This window comes from Poeciliopsis prolifica, unplaced genomic scaffold (assembly GCF_027474105.1).
Source record: "Poeciliopsis prolifica strain line A6 unplaced genomic scaffold, Auburn_PproV2 SCAFFOLD005, whole genome shotgun sequence".
Taxonomy (NCBI): domain Eukaryota; kingdom Metazoa; phylum Chordata; class Actinopteri; order Cyprinodontiformes; family Poeciliidae; genus Poeciliopsis; species Poeciliopsis prolifica.
The window spans coordinates 18,331,869-18,350,947 of NW_026562380.1; the positions used below are offsets into that span (position 1 = coordinate 18,331,869).

The following is a 19,079-nucleotide window of genomic DNA, read 5'->3' on the forward strand; positions in this document are numbered from 1 at the left end:
GAACCATAAAACAAGTTGGTGGAAAAAACTTAGTCACCAGGCTAATTGCTCCTTAAATGAATCCACTCAGAGCATTTTTGTGGTTTTAATGTTTGCGGCGATTCATTGTGACACTAAGCTGCAAATGAACAGCTTGTTTCTCGTCGTTTCAGAAGTCGAAACCATCTTGGATTTTAACGAGGGCAGTTAAAATCCAAATCAAATAGTTGAGGCGTTTATCCGGGCGCGAGCCGCTGAGTCACAAAAACAAGTAGAGAAATACAAATAAATCCTGTACTTTTCCAGTCTGCTGCAGAATCCGGTACAGAGCATGTGGGAAAGTTTGGAAGCACTTGGCAAAGAGCCGAATTATTGAAGCGTTAAAGTTTTTCTATGAAGCAGAAGGACATTTACTACCATTTCATAGGTTTGATATTCACAATTTATTCATTTTTAAATAACAGATCGCCATACAAAAAATACCTTTATTGAAAATTAAATAATTTGCTTAAAACAAGCTTAATTAACACGACTGAAGAACATCCTCACACATACAGTACAAGTACATCTGGTTTGGTGATCATTTTGGACTCCTGTGCAGAAGGTTCTGACTGTGGCAAGTAAAAAATGTTTGGGTTTTAGAAAAGCAAGTATGATGTGAAAAGTCTTTAGTTTGGAAACATTCAACTGGATTATCTGAGGTGAGTCTGAGGAAAAGGAAAGAGGGCAACATAAGGTAAAAGCAAGACATGATCTAACTAGAGAGCGTGAAAGAAAAAACAGAAGATAGTCACAAACCATGTTCCCTCTAATTTTTTATGTGTCTGGGCGTACACACAAGCTTCCTGGGCACACTGAGGACCACTGTGAGCATCATCAGTGTGCACAGCGTGGCCATGCACAAGTATCATAAATCTGGGATCATAGAAAGTTGCATGGCTTATTTAAAAAATCAAATTACATCAGCAATTTTCATTCGTTTGCTTTTAATTTAAGTGATTTGCTCAATTAAAATAAAAAAGAGAAAACATTGCTGTCCATGAGATGCATGCTTTAAGTAAGAGTCCTGCTTCAGCCAGGGTGAGAAATGAGACATCACACCTTTCAGACATAAATGTTTGTTCATATTAAAACATTCACATTTTGCACAATGCAATGTTTTCTGTAGCTTGTGATGCAGTATAAATTCTTGTAAAATATTTAATTAGTTTTTTTTTCACGTCTGCCCTTCTCGCTTCTCACGTCTTCTCACTTCTCCAGTGGTTGAATTCAGCATATTGACTGATAATGGCCTCCATAATCTGTGGGTGGAGGAGAATGGCCTCATACTTCTTTGCCAGTGTACAAATGTCTGCTTATCCATAGTCAAAAATCTGAACTCAACATTTCAATATCAAATGCAGACCATTCCTTTCATTTGATTTGATTCCATTTGATCTTAGAAGAAGTGCATTTCTTTTTTTTTTTTTACTTTGGCTTGGTGAGTGGATGTCCCACGTAGACATGATAAGGTGATGGCTTTCACGTTTCTTAACTCTACTGCACTATTCTCACCTGCACTGCGCATATGACCAAGGCACGTAACCCACGTACACACGGCGATTCACACACTTTCGCTTTCTGCGTAGCGAAAGTGAACCGTATCGTATCATTGGCTGGATTCCTGTCACTCACTGAGTTCGATCGCAAAGTAGTACGGAAATTTTTTTTATTGGTCCATAGTCAAAACTGATGTCTGAGCTCAATGTCCACTTTACGTTGGACTTTATTTTATGCGCTACATAGATTTTCTTGTGCGCTGAGAATATGTGAGCAGTGCGCGATTGCGCAGGCGCGCAGCTTAGAGGGAACATTGGTCACAAAGAAATTCCCTAAAATGTATGACTAGGACACCAAGTAAACATGTCAAGTAGCCACCAACTGTGTTCAGAGAGATAATTTAACCAATTATTGATAAAAAAAAAGATTAAAAATGTGCTTTTACTTGTATTTAAACTATTTTTAAAGCATGAATGTTGATTCTTTAGCTCTTTTTAGTGTTTCAATATTTAACGTAGACAGAGACAATCACAGGCGACAGCTATGTGGGGATTCGAAGCAGCGAGAAAGTGAATATGATGATCATCAGACTATAATGGTAAAAACACAACCAGTTCTCATCTAGAGACATCAGTTTGTATACAAAGCATCGACAAGTCTGAGTTTGTCACCCTGACCAGCAGGGGGAGCTTCTTTAACGGAAAATAATGTGAGGTTTGAAAGGATGGGATCAGCTTTGGACTGAAAATGTCATTTCAGACATTTTCTATCAGAACCCTAACAGAGAAAAACACTTGCATCTGCATTAACATGTTGTGCACAGTGCATTTCTTCTACTTTCCATTTAGCTGTAATGATCATCAAGACAAGATGCAGTATTCCTATAAAAAAAAAAAAAAAAAAGTTAAGCAGGAAAAAGCACCAACTCTAAAGCGGATAAGATAATAGATGAATCTGGACCATTTTAGAAAAAAGAAGAAGAAAGAAAGAAAAAAAAGAATCAAACCAGTAAACATTTCAGAGTCAGCTTCGTGATGGGATGTCATCGTAACCATCTTTTGTCAGACATTCTGGTGGAAGGTTTAGCACTGATTATCGACTCATTATAAATAAAACCCCCAATAAAATTCACATCCGGGCTGTTTTCAGCCTTTGGATTCCTCCAGCTCGTCTTCCTTCCTGCTGAGCGAAGCAGAACCAGGCCACCGTTTTATCCAAAGACCCAGTCTGCTGTAACACAACGTCCAAAAAAAAAAAAAAAAAAAAAAAAACGTGAAAGCAAAGCATCTCCAATACAGACAAAGTGAAAACACCTACGGATTTGTGTAACAACTCTTTCTGATCAGATAAGCGACTCATTTAAAAAGACATACTAATAAAAGTCGTGCTGAAGCTCTGCTTGGAGTGTCATGTTAATACTTCAGGGAGGATAATGGGAATAGCAGCATAGTTTAAGCCTCAAGGAAATAATAACAATAAAAAAAAAACTGTGTTGGCCGGGATTGTGTTTTCTAGCCGGTGAACCCGTTCCGTTTGGTTGGTGCTTTTTTCCACCAATACTTCCTATAACCTTCTCCACATTAATACAGCATTGAGATCCTCCATTGTGGAGTTGACAGTGTTTAAGCAGTACAAAGCATTTATAAATAGCTGTGACATAAATATCCATTTTTGAAGACATTCACTTTGAAAGAAGCTAAGCTAGCAGAATTAGCTTGAGGAAGTCAAAATAATATCCTACTCTCCCACAACTTTATGTAGTCTTAACTTAAAGCTGCCAATTTTTTATAATGACCCTCTTTATTATAAAAAAACAACAACACACAAACCCCAAAGCATGTCACTTTTTGGGGCCAGACCGAGCCAGCTGGGTCCCTTCGGTCTGATCATTGGCAGTTGAGATCAGGTCGGTTGAGCCAGGACCAGATCTGGATCATCTCCTGTGGCGTCCTGGGGTGAACCAGCATCAAGCTCTTGTACGCGCACGGGTTCGACCGGTACTTCTCCTCTATGTTAAAGGTCCGGAATCCTTTGTGCTTGTCCGGTGCGAGCCCCAGCTTCCGGAGGCACATCCCGGTGTAGACATCGTCGATGGGGTAGAGTGCCACGTGTTGCGAGATGTTATGCAGGCGGGCGGCGAGGTCTCCGGAGTATAGGTAGCCCCCTCCTCCTGCATATGGCGGGTACGTTCCGGTGTACATGCTCTCTGGGATGAAGTACTTGACTTTCTTGTCCCGGTGGGGCCCCGCGTTGGTGATCACGTCACCCACAAACAGATCCCTGGCTTTGGGCCCTGACAAACCCTTGAGAAAGTCCAGGATACGGTAGGTGTTGACAAAGACGTCGTCGTCCCCCTTGAAGATGTAACGGGCGCCAGAGCAACGGGTCTGGATCCACTCCAAGAAGAGGAGCTCCTTGACCGTCAGGTTAAAGAAGGAGTCTCTAAAGTCCCACTGCACTATGTCCTTGTGTTGCCGGCTTTCGTATTGCAGCATCTCGGACAGATCTGGGTGGTGGTCCACTGCTGTGGTGTTCCCCAGAAGGAAGACAGTAACCACTGTCATGTTGGCGACGACACCTGCTGAGCCCCAGGATTGACGGATGGCCTGGCGTCGGTCAAAATGCGGCGCCAGGGACTTGACAGCAAGGAGCAGGAAAGGGGGGTTGTTGCAGATGTCGGGCTGGTCCATCAGGATGGGGTAGGACCGGCAGCGCATGTAGAGCAGAAAGTCCTTGAAGCGGTTTGGTAGAGAGTTGTAGTCTTTAATCTGAGTTCTGACCCCGAGGTTGGGTTGGCAGGGATCAGAAGGTAAACTGGTGTCGTTGAGCCAGTCGGGCAAGTCTGCAATGCTGGAGTTCAAGGTGATGATGGGATTGTGTTGAAGGTCCACGATCTGCTGCTGGCGGTTCCAGTAAGGGGAGCTGGGGGCCAGCTTGGTCCAGAATGGATCGGTGGGAACAGTGGGCTTCCGACGGCCATCTTTGTCTGTGCCGCTGTTACGGGAGATGAGGATGACGATAAAGAGGTTGACCATCGTCACCGTCACCATAAGCTTTAGGTTCCAACGCAGCAACGCCATGGCAGTCTTCCACCGGACACCACCTACAGAGACGGGAACAGAACTGCAATCAGTTGGGGAAAACTCACAGCATCAAAGAACTGTTTAGTTTCAGGAAGAAAATATGCAGAAGCAACTTCAATATGTAAAAAGGGACATAATAGGAAAGCAAAATGTACAAACTACACATTTTCTCTTCCACCCCCAACAGCCCTCCTGGGGTCTTGAACTGGATGGACCCCACAAGATCTTTACTCTTTTACGTAGTTTTGGGAACTGATAGACTGACGATGGCCCCAGCCTCCCCTATCCGACCATGACCAAAGACTGTAGGAGAATTAAATACAAGACTGGAAGCAAAATTTAAAGACATATCAATGTGTTCTCTTACAGGAAACAAGCCAATATATGCCTGAAACTTAAAGCATTAAATATTTAGCATTTTAGAGGCTACAAAGTCAAATGTTACACATTTACAAAAAAACAAAAAGAGGTAGACTGGCTGCAGCTGTTAGCCTGTCGCAATAATCTATTAATCAGATGATAAATTGAAATGGTCTAATTTCCATTTTGATTATTCATATTTTTTGTAGGGCTTCACAACTTCATAATCCATTTAATTTATGGTTATGGTTGTGTGTGGTTTTTATTTCCCATTTAATTTATTATTATTATTATTTTTAATCTTCCTGTTTTTTAAATAATTCAAGTTTATGGATTTCTTCAAAATGACAAGTAGACAAAACATTTGTGAAATGAATTCATCCCTCACTTATACTATAAATAACATTATTTTTGCATTGTTATTGCCGTTTTTGCCCCTTGTCTGCATTATTCTTTCCTTCCCATCCCATGCAGTTCCTGTATCCAATACAGGAAACTCCACCTGGTAGAAATAATGCATTTACCATTAATTGATCCATTGTATGTCTACATTTACCTCCCTGTCAGATAATTTATTGATGTATTATTATTACTCGTTTAATTGCTTCACATACTGATAGTCTTATTATTGCTCTCTCTCACACACAGAGTTAATAATCATTCATTAAAACACAACATTTCCTGTTTATTTTACTCATGCACTGTATCTTGTACTCTGATGTACAATAAACCTTTTATTTTTTTATCATGAACTTGCATACTTGACAAAGGTCTCAAAACAACATCATTGCTTACCGGAAATATTGCATTCAGGCATTTTTTTCCATAAGACCTTTTTTGAAACAGAATTTTATTTCATTTTTTTAATTTAGTGAATTTTTTAGAGACATCTGGTTCCATTTTCGCTACAAGCCGAAAGCAGAATGAGAGCTGCACGTCATCACAATGCTTGCCTGCTTGTTCTGGGTCTCTGTTGGCACCTGTGAGGGACTGGCAATGAATCAAGGGTGCACCCTGCCTATCATTTCCTGAACCTATGAGATAGAGACCAGCCCAGCCGAATGGTGTGGTCACACCAAACGGGTTTTGAGTGTGATGCGTGTCTGGTTTACAGTCAAAGTCTATGTGGAGGCACGTTTTGAGTGTCTAATGCAAGGCAATTTGGACCATTAAAGACTAGATGAAATATGTTTGGAAGAAAAAGATTTAACCAGGTGTTTTTGTCGCTTTTACGCTCACTACTAAACTCCATTACAGGAAATGCTCATTTACAGCTGAAACCAGAATGTCACATATTCCAAATAAAGACATCCTTAGATTTTACCAAACTGCTATTGTTTGTGATCAGAATGACTAAAATAATTTCCATTTGCAAAATGCCACAATAATGAAAAACAAAACAAAAAACTCCAGAATTCCAGGAAACTATTGTGAGAAACTTGTGGAAGGAAACTAAAAACATCCGACCCAAGTCATACAGTGTGAAGGCGATAGATTTTGTCATCAATATATAAATTTGACATATTCTCTCATTGTGGCAATTAGCAAATACAAATTATCATGTAACTTACATGAAATCAGAGCAAACTTTTCTTGATATAGGTTAGACAGTGATGTTTTAACAACACCGTGACTCTTCTGCTTACCAATCAAGGCAAACAGAGAGCACTCTAATGCTGGAGTACATAGAAACAAGTACCAGCTTCTTTCTCAAACAGACTTTAGTGGGATGGTGGAAGCCTGTTTTACTAAACCAAAAGTTAGTTAACACTATCTGTTCATTTAGCCCCTAACGCCTCCTTGCCCCCTCGATCATTTGGCCCGCAAAGATGTTTACACACATCTCACTTTCCAGAGAAAAAGACGTTTTTGAGAACAACTGGTCAGGCTTACATGCAAAGACTGAAGGAAACAGTCTTTGCACGTAGTTTATTGAACATAAACCAGTCAGTTTACTTGTAATTTATCTTAAAAATAATCACAGCTCGTCATTTAGGGAGAATCGTGATGATCCAGCAATAAAGTGCCTGCAGGTTTTGTTTTGCCTTATGCTTGCTGCATTTCCACATATTTTTTAAAATTTAATATTAGAAATACAATAAAATTAAAAGTTCGATTTTAAATAAGAAAACAATTTTATTGTCCAAAATACAATCATATTTTTGTAGTAAATCTTAACCAGATGATGAACTTTGTGTTTGCAAATGTTGACCTGCAAACACAAAATATATGTTTTGTACAGTTTTGGCTTTATTACTATTCCAACTATGTTCTTTCAGCAAATGACATTTTTGAGTCTGTATGCTCCAATTAATTAGTCTATTTCTAAATTTGTTGACGATTACTAAATTAGTTAATTATCTTAACTGTGATGAATCGATAATTGTAATAATTATTTTAGCCCGACTACACAATTTGTTTTTATGTCATTATGAACATGACAATAGGAACCTTAACATGTTTCGGATTGAACTGCAAATATTTCAAAATGGTTGGAAGAAAGGAATTAGACTGGAAAACTTTCATAATAGTGAAACTGAAGGAAATCTACCAATAGCAACCAAATCTTTCAAACTGGCTAAACTAAAACTGGGCCACATTTAATATACAATAATCTTAAATATAAATAATGATACTGCTATCAAGGTTAATAATAATAAGATTAAAAAGATTAGTAGAGTTAGATTAATTAAAATGTACCAGTGGGTTCACCATCTTCTGGCCCACTGCCTGAATACTTCCTGCCTGTGTATTATATTACACTCTCAGATTCCTAGCAACAACTGTGCACTGTTTTCTCTCCATTCTCCTTTCTGTGCCTCATCCAACCTATCTTTCTGCATGACACTTCTCCCCTTGATTTTCACTCAAATATAATACGACTGGAAAAATATGTACAACAAGGGTTTAAACGGTATCAGATTACCGACAGAGACGGGCAGAAACAAGCTCTCATCTGGTGACTCATTTTCCTGTCTTTTCCTCCTGGATAATTATGCTTTCCTGTCGAGTGCATCCCACACAGACACAAGGACTTCAGGGAAATGAGTGGGAGTGGAGGCTGGTTTGTTAATAAAAGCAAGTTTACCGACATGAGAAAGTTGGCATCAAAACAACAAGCTTGGCTCAGCTAGATGTTACAAACATAAAAATAGTGAAAAATATTTTCACTATTTGCACTTTCCTCAAAGTGCAAATATACTTTTAAATTTTGCTCTGCATTACTGTTGCAGTTTAAAAATATAGTAGAAAATTTTGCAATGAACATAGTACAGATGTTTGTCACTGCTCTCCTTGTTGATTTTTATTTCAGGAAAAATGGTGAAGCATGCTGTATTGCATTGCTGTATTTTAGGTAAAACATTTTTTATTCGGATTTAAAAAAAGAATTTAATTGTTTATTTACATCTTTTAATATATTTCTAATATTGTGTCAAGGAGGCTTCAGTGGTTAAATGAAAAATCTGGAGAATGTGCCAGTTTTTTTTGTATCAAAATAATCGTCAGAATAATTGATTAATCAATTGCTAAAATAATCATTAGCTGCATCCCTAATTGGTCCCCATTATTTCAAAGTGCATAGAAAAAACACCACATGTAAACATCTCTGTTGTCAAAGAAATCATCATAAAACGAACAAAATTGTTGCGCCATCCATTTTCTTACACCCTTGTCCCTAGTGGGGTCGGGAGAGGTGCTGCTGCCTGTCTCCAGCTAACGTTACGGGCAAGAGGTGGGGTCACCCTGGACCGGTAGCCAGTCTGTTGCAGGGCAACAGAGACACAACAAACAACTGAGCACATACACACACACCTAGGGAGAATTTAGAAAAACCAATTAACCTGACAGTCATGTTTTTGGACTGTGGGAGGAAGCCGGAGTGCCACGTATGCACAGGGAGAATAGGCAAACTCCATGCAAACTCTGTGCAGAAAGACGCCGGAACAGGAACAGAGCCCAGGACCTTCTGGCTACAAGGCAACACTTCTACCAACTATGCCACTGTGCAGCCCCATTGTTGTTCCAATAGCAGTAAAGTAAACCCTGTATCGTTAAAATAGTTCACATGAAATACTCTGATGGCTAAAACATTGAAAATTTAGCTTCTGATTATCCTTAGTTGTAATAATCACAACAACAATTTTATGATTTAATCAAAAAGTCATAACTGGGACCATGACTAATACAAACTAAGTATTAGTTTTGCTCTGCAATGCTGGAGAGCAGGATTGTAGCGCAGTAGAATGACTGAATCATCAGAATGTTAAATGATTAACAAGCCTGTCATTAACCAGAACAACCAGTATGGCGATCATTTCAAGTGACAGAAAGCACAGATGGATGTAAACTGAAGAGAAAAGGTGCCAATATTCAACCTTTTGAATGATAAATAGTCTGCATTTGTATAACGCTCTCTTTTCACCCGTATGTAATTTTAGCATTAATGTAATGTTTTTCAGTGTAAAATGGGAGACATGTAAAGATGTCTCCCATTCTTTAAATTTTTTTAGTTCAGTCTTGAACTAAAAAAAAAACTCCATCGGATCTGGCAGAACACCATAATTAAGAAAAAAAATTGTTTGTAATTCTTTAAACAATTACAGATTATGCAGCAATATTAGTCAATTTCATGACAAATAATTTAACTTTATTTACAGTTCGACCTCGCTGGACAGGTTTTCTGCTTCAGCTGCTTGTTGAGCAGATTTCTAAGATCTAAAAGAAAAGTAAGCGAGTCAAGTAATCAATTGTTACAAGTTAGTTTGTGGTCGTTTTATAGACGTGTCCCTAACAAATCACTTCATGCTACGATCAGCTTGAATACAGACAGCAGCTTTAGAGAGACGAGGCATCACACCTGTATGCTGGGTGTGGAGCACCAGGGAACAATGGCAGGTTGAAGACTTGTTTGTGTTTGAGCATCACTGAGCAAACACCCAAGCTTCCCCTTTATCAGTAAATAATCCCCTTCCAGCATTTATGTTCAGATTTAAATTAACTTTAGGAAACACCTGTTCTGTCAAAGAGATGAATTAACATACACAGTGAGTGATCTTACTAGTGCAGGTGAGTGTGCCTCTTCAGCTGGCGTTGTCTTGGCGTTTAGTCGCAGCCGTCTTACCCCATGCTTATCTCCACCCTCTGGGAACAAGAGCCAATGGGGAAAAAGGGTAGGAAGGTTGGGAAGGACCAGGCGAGGGGGACTAAACCTAAAAACACAGACAAGATGAAATTATTTTTGAAAACTACCTTATTTTGCATTTATCCTGTTCATGTACATTTTAATAAAGTCTCTGGACAGAATTGAAATAAGATAAGGTTTATCAGTATTAATCTTTAGCGCGAAGGTGTTCAAAGTAGAGTCCAAGGGCCTTTTGTGGCCCCTGGACTGATTTTGTGCGTCTCCCCAAACCACAATTCAACATTTAATTAAATAAATTAGTACAAACCTACAACTTCTAGATTAAACTCTACTTACAAAAATGTTACATGCAACACAAGGTGATCGTCTTTTCCAAGCTTTCTCGTTTCCTTCGATTGACATGGTAACTAGGACCACATCTAAACGTTGACTTATACTTTAAAGTCCACCTTGGCAGAACCAAATCTGGTTTTAATCGGTCTATTAACATTTGGCTAATGTTTTCAAATGAAGTACTTTTGACCCATGTGACAAAAATTTTGGACACCCCCTTAGTTAGAGCTTCTTTAATGAAACTGTAAGTCAATGATTGCATTTTAAGTTCAGCCTTAATCGATGTAAGTATAGAATTTGTAAGCAGTTCTTAGGCCTGTCACAATACATTTTGCTGGACGATAAATTGTCCCAGAAGTTTTTTGCGATAAACGATGATGTTTTGAAACCATTTTCAATAATGCAAGTACACCCTCTCAAAGATCAATAAACCATTATTTCTAAAAATTGTAATTTTGGAACTGGAAGACATTTTTTAAATATCCAAAATAAACAAACAAAACAATCAAATCAAGAAATAAATTAATTATGAAGTCTGAAGAAAATTGTTCTGGAGAAAGGGGCGAATTGAGATCAATCCGTCAGTCTGAAGACGTGGTGATAGAGAGAGACACACAAACAAAACAATTTTGCAAATGGAAACTATCGAGCTCGTTTTGATTCGTGACAGATTCATTTATCGATTTATTGCTTACTGTGACAGGCTTAGCAGACACTGACCATCCCGACCTGGAGGGTGCATTAGATAGCCATTGATCATTTCCATTAAACATAATCAGCTCTACCCAGGATGTTCTCTCTGGGTGGAGACGCTGCTTCCATCTTAATTGCTGAAAATCAGATTTCTGCAAAATTAATTCAATATACTGCAGAAGCCTCTCCATATGTGGATAAACATCCCGACAACACATCCAGGCAGCAGTAAGATGAAAACCTATCAAAATCTCACCTGATGCAATAGATCCATAATTTGAAACGGACACAACTCGTAATGTTGTACAGCTGGTTACTGGAGTGAAAAGATTGATTGCTGCATTTAATAGAAACAGTGTCTCAGGTGCTCTTCTCAAAACAGAGCAGACTTTTCAGGTCTATTGAACGTTCCCATTCATTTTCAGTTGTTCATAGACTTATATTATTCACTGAAGGGTAGAGCCGTTTCTGAGTTTCACTTCAATAATGCATGTTAAGATAAATATAAGATATTTATGCAAACAATTTTGGATCTTTAGATCAAACTGACATTTTCTTTAACGCATGTCCACAGAACAAAACCTGAACACCGAAATGTAGCTATGAATACAATGAAATTCACTCTAAATGTAGTAAAAAAGATCAATTTAATCTAATAATAAATACAGCTCCATGCTCAATTACGTACAGCTCAATTTAATCTAGGTTATCATATTTGTGACAGCAAAATAAAGAAAAAAAAGAAGGCATTTTAAGTAGGTAGGCAATTCATTATTCACTCTCTCCTTCCATTTTCTATTGATAACCATAAATTTAAAAAAAAGGTATTTGTTTTTGAATCACACAAAATTTTGTTTTTTCAATTTTAGTCTGAAGTCAAAAGATTGAAATAGAAAAATGAACAGTTGGACCGACTTTGATTCAAATATTTCATTGCTCAGGTTTACATGACCGGGCTTTACTTGCTCTCTCTACTCTCTGCAGGCTAAGCTTTGTTTACTTTCTGCAGGGTTTTTTTTTTATTAAAACACCAGGAACATTGGCAGTGAAAATGGACTAAGCTAGGTTTATGGTTGATGCATTAAACTGGATGGGAAAGAATGTGCACTAATTGCACCGCCCTGCACTAGTCTGCTGGTCTCAAACTCTGAAGTTAGGTTTCTCCTCATGCGCCTTAACCAAAGTTGCAAAACTTAATTTTGTAACAACCATTTATGTGCCCTAGTTTTCCAGGGAAAATGCTGCATGTTGTTGGTGTGCATTATTTCAACAGCAGGTATATTTGCCTTCACTAGAGAATGTGAAGGCAAGATCTCAGTTTGCCATGTTTTTGGTTATTGTGGATCCCTGTCAGCATCACAGCAATAAAGCATCTTTTAGAGGCCGAAGTGAAGGAAAACCAAAAAGTAAAGCAAACAAGCTCATACAGCCAACTGTTTTATGAGGGTTGCAGATAAGGCAGCACCAGTTCTCAGGCCTGTGTACTTCGCTGGAACAAGTTCAGCTTTTGCAGAGTGCAGATAAAGCACACCTAGCCAGCCACAGGAACCAAAGAGTCATGCAACTTCAACTGCACTGAAATGTCTGAGAAATTATTGACCATGAGGGCAAACATTTCAAATTGTCAAAGCTTTTTGGTTTAATAGTCAACTCTGCCTCTGCAGATCTTCTTCAGATGCAATAAGCTCCGACTAGGAACAGGCATCAAAGCTCCGGTTTGCAGTTAACTTTGCATTTCTCCCAGGTGTTGTGCATCACTGTCTCCAGGTACCTTACAGCAGAGATTAGTAGCTGGATCTCTATTAATTTTTTTTTTGCAAATTTCTTTCAAGCTGTTAGCAAATAAGGAAATCAAGTATAAGTGTGCCACACAAGTAGTTAATAGTTGTTTCATTTGACAAGAACAAGACTGCAAAAATGGAAAGTAAGTTAAGTTTAAATGTTGAGAACCATGTCAATTAGGGATGCAGTTTTCTGGCCAATCATCTATGACTGAACTTTAAGAAGCCTGACCTGCCGATACCAATTTTAGCACATATCAATTTTTTGTCTGAAATGTCGCTAAATGTAGCATGAAATTCACCAAGTTGATTTATTGTTAACTGCAAACATGCAGACATTACCTGGCCTGTCAGTCAAACATCTCTAACAGGAGAGCAGAAAAGTACATTGGTTAATATTTAGACCTTTGCTGAGGTACATAAGAGCGTAGGTTTAAAAAAAATATAAATAAATAAATAATAATAATAATAATAAAATAATAATCGGCTTCACATGCAAGTATCAGCCGATCACCAGTCATCCAAAATTAGGAAAATCAGCTCTAATAAATCGGTGCACTGTTGATGTCGATTAAAAAGTATAAACTTTTTAAAAATTAGTATATCTGTTTGAGGATATCTAGTAGCAGCTGATTGATAAGGGCCACCATTTGTTTTTGTAATTTTTGTTTTCAAGCAATTATGGTAAAATGCTTCCCAACATTGAGCAACAGCAAATTTGCTTAGAGAAAAGCAAATGGCCCGAGGACAGACACCTGACGTTAAAGTTACAACATGCAAAAGTAAACAAAGTGTCTTCATTTACATAGAACCAAGCAGAAAACATAAAGCTTTTGCTCACTGTGCTAGTATCCTGGGGGGAATTATATATAGGCAAATTTTCTTTCCCCATCCTCTTTTTAAAAAAAAATAAATCGCATCTAAAAAACATCTACTTTTATTTTACTGATTTACTTAAAATGGCGTACTTCTAAAATTACCCACTGAACTTTTGACTGACGTCCTCCAATACCACAAAGGGAAAAAAAACCCCAAACAAAAACAAATTTAAATAAAGTTGTCAAAAAAATATGAGAAAAATGCAAAATTTGAAGCACTGCTGATAACTGCATATCTGAAAGAAGTCTAAAAAATATATACAAAAAGAAACTACAATTGATTTTATTTAAAAAAAATCAAAAAACTGAGTGGTTACATTTTTTAATCAATATATTTTTGTCAAAATCAGAAGGCACAAAAGCTGAGAGAATTTACTTGAACAAATTTAATTTATTTAAACGACGAGTCCTGCCTTACCTCATACAAACGCATGATGTAAATGCCTAATTGAGGTTGTGAGAGATATTTTGAGCATTACTTGGGACCGGGAGTGGTCAGAGGAGGACAGAGTTTTAGTGAATAATAGTGACATGGCGCAAAGTCCAGAGCTCCATAAATAGTCTGAAGGCTGCAAGTGAAGAGGGGATAACTGGTCAACAAGCATCTAACGTAAAACAACAGTATTCACAAAGAACTAAATGTCTGCTTTAGCTTTCATCAGACAAGCGAGATTAATTACTATGTTTATTCACTTTGTCTTTATTTGACAGGAAGCCATAAAACACAGGAACAGCTGTTTAGATTAGAAACTATTTGACTTCTTTATATTTGTTTCAAAGTAACAGGATGTTCTAATTAGGTGAAGGAGGAATAAATTAAGGCGACCAACACCACAAAATAGTGATGAAAGAAACGTGCCGTCACCAATGAAGTGGTTTTCAACCCGAAAATAGAAAGGAATTTCTCATCAACAAATACTTGTGACTGACTCCCCACTCTAAAGGTCACCTCTCCCTTTGTGACTCATTTACTTGCCCTCAATGCAATTTAACCCTTCGACAGAGGTAAACCAGGCATGTTCACACAAGTTATCGTTTTACTGGGTTAACTCGAGCACAATTAGTCAAAACCAATTAACCGAGGTTTAAATTGATAAACACAAACCGAAAAAGAAGAACAGCAACACATTACAGAGGTGTGAGCTAGATTTTTCCAAATTTGGAAACTGAATGAATATTTCAAATCAAACTACTTCTGTTGAAAGAAACTTAATGGAAACGACATTGTTGAGGCTGGTGCCAGCCTCAACAGTGGCTGACCTCAAAGGTTTGTGATAACTCAGGTCATTTGATAACTCAAGAGGGCATTTTGCCCACTCTGAGCCATGTTGGAAGATTTCTGAGTTTAAATGACACGATTACAGTCATACTTTGTACAATATCCGAGTTGGATTAAAGTCCAGACTGTGGTATAGCCACTCCAAAACTGTATTTTAGTCATTCAGATGTGTCCTTAGAGTATTTTTCCTCTTGCTTATTGAAAGTGTGCCTGTGTACAAGTCAAACTTCTGTGAGAAACCAGAAACCAAAACATGGTGATGCAGAACAGCAGAATGATGTCTCTGTTGGGCCTTGTAAGATTATTACCATTGTGGGCTATTATTGGCTGAACTGATCATGCACATCCTCAGGAACTGAAAACAGGAAGCCTGTAGCAGACTGAGGAAGATCCTAGATATGGCTACAATTATGCACCAACCATTTATTGGTCAGTTTCTATACACTGTATTTTACTGGTCTTTCATCAACATATGTAAATCATATATCCACATGAAGTTCCTCAGACTTTGTTGCCAGTACAGAGGACAGAGAAGTATGTAAACCTTAAATGTCTTTGCGAGCATTCTGGGTGACGTCAACATTAAATTACAGGAACATTCCTACAGAGGGGTGAGTTACGATATATTCAGTTCCCCAAACAGAATGATACAACAGTCAAATCCTGCACGCTCAGTCAGGATGATGCAATACATCTAATGAACAAGGCACATTTTTTACGGGCAAAAAGAAATGTTTCCTGATCAAGCACCAACATCGTTACTGCATGCCAAGATACATTTACCTTGGTTTCACATTTATAGGGTGATATTTGTTTTCGAAGCTCATTATGTCATTTTGTAGCACAATCAAGTAAATGTTATCTGCAGTTGTAAAAATGAAGCATGAATTTGACTTGGCAACTTGATGCCATTAAAGTGAATTTACAGTGATCGGGACTGAAATCTGTATCATAAGTCAGACTCAGTACCTGTGTTTCTGTTGACTGTATAATTGCAGGAATGTGATGTATGAAAATAGATTTGCTTAAAGGAAACATGACAAATTTTGGGGAAATCCCCAGCCTGAAAAAAATTTGCCCTAGGATGACTGTATCAAAATTAGCATAGCTCACAAAACTGGAATGGAAATGCTAATGTCCATCACATGAGTCATGTGATCAACAACCAGATGTCCCTCCTGGCACAAACAACAAAGAAGACGACAGAAAGTGGTACGATGATGATGATGGCGCAGCATGTTTGTTAATATCATCATATGAACAAACTTATTCCTTTCCCGTGTGATTTTTAATCTGGTTTCTTATTTAATGCCAATTGTAAAATTGTGTTTGTGTATTTTTATTTTTATTTACATTAGTGGCAAGGTTTTACACACATCTTTAATGAAATGCAGTTACAGATAAATTGTCAGACTATGAACAAAAAAAAAAAAAAAAAAACCCTAAATTATAACAAGCCATCAACTACAATATCCAAGAAGTCCTTTTGTGATGACAATATTGCATACTGATATTTTGATGGCAATTTGATACACTGCTCTGCAGGACAATCAAAAATGCATGTGAACCTTCTCTATTGATATTTCTAAAGTAACTGCATCAGATGCAAAGATGCAGTTACTTTGCATCTGAAGCACCAAAGTCAAGCACAGCTCAGTCAGCATGAACAATTAACCCGCCTTTGACATCTGTGCTAATGTTTCTTTTATGAAACTGAATCAAAATTTCATATTAAACATCATAGTTGCAAAAAAAAAAATAAATAAATAAGGCAGTTATGCTTAAAATAATATTTTCTATGCATATTGCTTGAGAAAATATATTGCAATTTACTAGCTGGCAGTAAAAAGATTATTCTGCAGTTTGCATGAGCAGGAAAAGTATAGATATATGTGTTAATGAGAAAGTGAATATAGTTCAGACCTAATGAGATTCCAATATAATTGGAAACACCCATGGGGATCACCAAGACTCCCCATTTAACAAGGACTGAAATTGATGACCTTAAAATTAGAGGAGAAATTATACATCTAAAAAATAAATCTAGAGAAAAGGGCAACCTTATGTTAGCTGTGGCACTTAAAACGCTTTACACCTCAGCTGGACACCCACTACAGATTAGATGAGGATTTTATTTTCTACAGAAGCATTTGGCCTGATGTCAAGTATTATTCAACCTGCAACATTAGGTTGAATTATAAAATGATCCAGCTGACAAAACGCTCCATAAGTCAGACTGTTCTTCACTCTAAACTAAAATATAAAGTACTTGAGTGTGAACTGTATTCAAAAGGGCATTTCTGAAAATATCTTTCTTAAGGTCCCATCAGTTTACAGTAAAGGACCAACATTAAAAATTGACCAAAACAAAGAACATGTGCTTTCAGAAACTAATTCTTCCAGGCATGAATTTAATCTCACATACCCATATTTCTACTTTCTCCAAACCGGCCGCAAATAGTTAGTCCAATCCTTTAATAAGGCTCTATTTATTTTAAGCTTGGACTTGCTCCAGGTTAACAAACAACTCGGGAAAGTTCAATTTTAGCATCTGGATGATTCACAAAATAAAATGTATCTGGGAGACAGGAATGTCTTGCTCTGGACAGATTTTTCCTTTTAGCATTTTTAAAGGACAATTTTGTCCCCTACTACTCCCATTTTAAACCAACAAACAAATCCTTTCAGACACAACATCCTGGTACTGACTGTGTATTTCTTTGCTAAAACAAAATAGTGGTACTAAAACTATATAAAGACTTAGCAACAAAAAGACCTGCACCCTGGAAACACCAAACCAGGTGGAAGCGACTTCATATGACAAGTAATAAGTTTAGACCCAAGTACCTAAACTGACTGAACAAAAAACATTGCATGATTACTATAAAATTAGACTTTATAGAAGGAGTGACGACCAAGAGCTGGCAAAAACAATAGTTTTGTTTTCCACTAAGCTCGTTTGAACCAAAGTAACAACTGATGCACAGCAGCTACACTTCCACACATTTGGCAGTAGCGTAAAAGAGTTCATCACGTCAAGTAACGTGCAAAAAGATTCACAGAAATCTACGAACTATCCAGAACAGAAACCCCATTTTAAAAATTGCCTTTTTGTCGACACTTCTAGTTGCTCTACATACACAGGGTTCGTTATCTGTTGTTGCTCAATAACCCAGTGACTTCTAAGTGTAAGTGGCTTCGTTTCGTGCCAAGCAGATGCGAGGCAAAGTGAACTCAAGATGATGGCCAAGCGTTTGTGTTTCTGCGTCTCAGCAGCGTCGCTATAGAGATGACACACACGTCCCTGAACAGAAACGTGTCGCAAAACGACTCGTGGGATTATAGAAACTTCAATTCTTGGATTTTCATAAATAAATAAATGAATAAATAAATGAATAAAAAGTCGAGTTAGGTGACAAAGTTTTGTGTTTTTTGTTCAATCTTTGAAATGCGGCAAAAGAGAATTGGATCCAGTTACACACCACGTTAGAAACCAAGTCAGATGCTTTCACAATGTGACTTCAGTTTCTATCTTATCCGAGTGTTTCCAAGTTTTCTTCTTCTCCTTTTGCCAAGTTAAGTTGCTGTGATATAGCAAAACAGAGCTGACATACAACCATTAATCTTGCCTGTAGGTTTAGTAACTCCTGCTTGCGGTAGTTCCCTTTTAAAGGTAAAGAACAGGTTAGCTAACCACTGTAAGAGTCGTCATGAAGTAACGATTACAAGAGCAAAACTCGACCAATGCGGGTTAACTCACCAGGTCTCCGCCGTTTGCTTCTCTACAAAAAGTCTTCTAAAAATGGCGGGGGTTGGGGGGTAAAATTAATCCATAAGTCTCTCCGCTCTCGCCTGTTGCCCTGTTTGGCGTCTCCCTGTTCCCCTCTGCTCGCCTGGACATCGTCTGCAAACGAACTTTCAGAGTCGCTTCAAAGGAAACTGCCGCGCACGCGCGCGTTCGTTCGTTCGCTCGCGCTTTTTCTCGCTTGCGCGCGCACGCGTGGGAGGGGC

At 38.0% G+C, this 19,079-nt stretch overlaps 1 protein-coding gene across 1 annotated transcript; it reads right to left on the bottom strand.

Annotated features, from left to right (window-relative positions):
* Nucleotides 1-398: 398 nt before the first annotated feature.
* b3gnt2b (UDP-GlcNAc:betaGal beta-1,3-N-acetylglucosaminyltransferase 2b) lies at nt 399-18,989 on the bottom strand. The gene is made up of 3 exons (XM_055029861.1): nt 18,829-18,989; nt 10,021-10,171; nt 399-4,621 (listed from the first exon to the last, which is right to left on the bottom strand). The coding sequence occupies exon 3, from the start codon at nt 4,596-4,598 to the stop codon at nt 3,405-3,407; it is 1,194 nt and encodes a 397-aa protein (XP_054885836.1). The 5' UTR covers nt 4,599-4,621; nt 10,021-10,171; nt 18,829-18,989; the 3' UTR covers nt 399-3,404.
* Between the last annotated feature and the right edge of the window lie 90 nt (nt 18,990-19,079).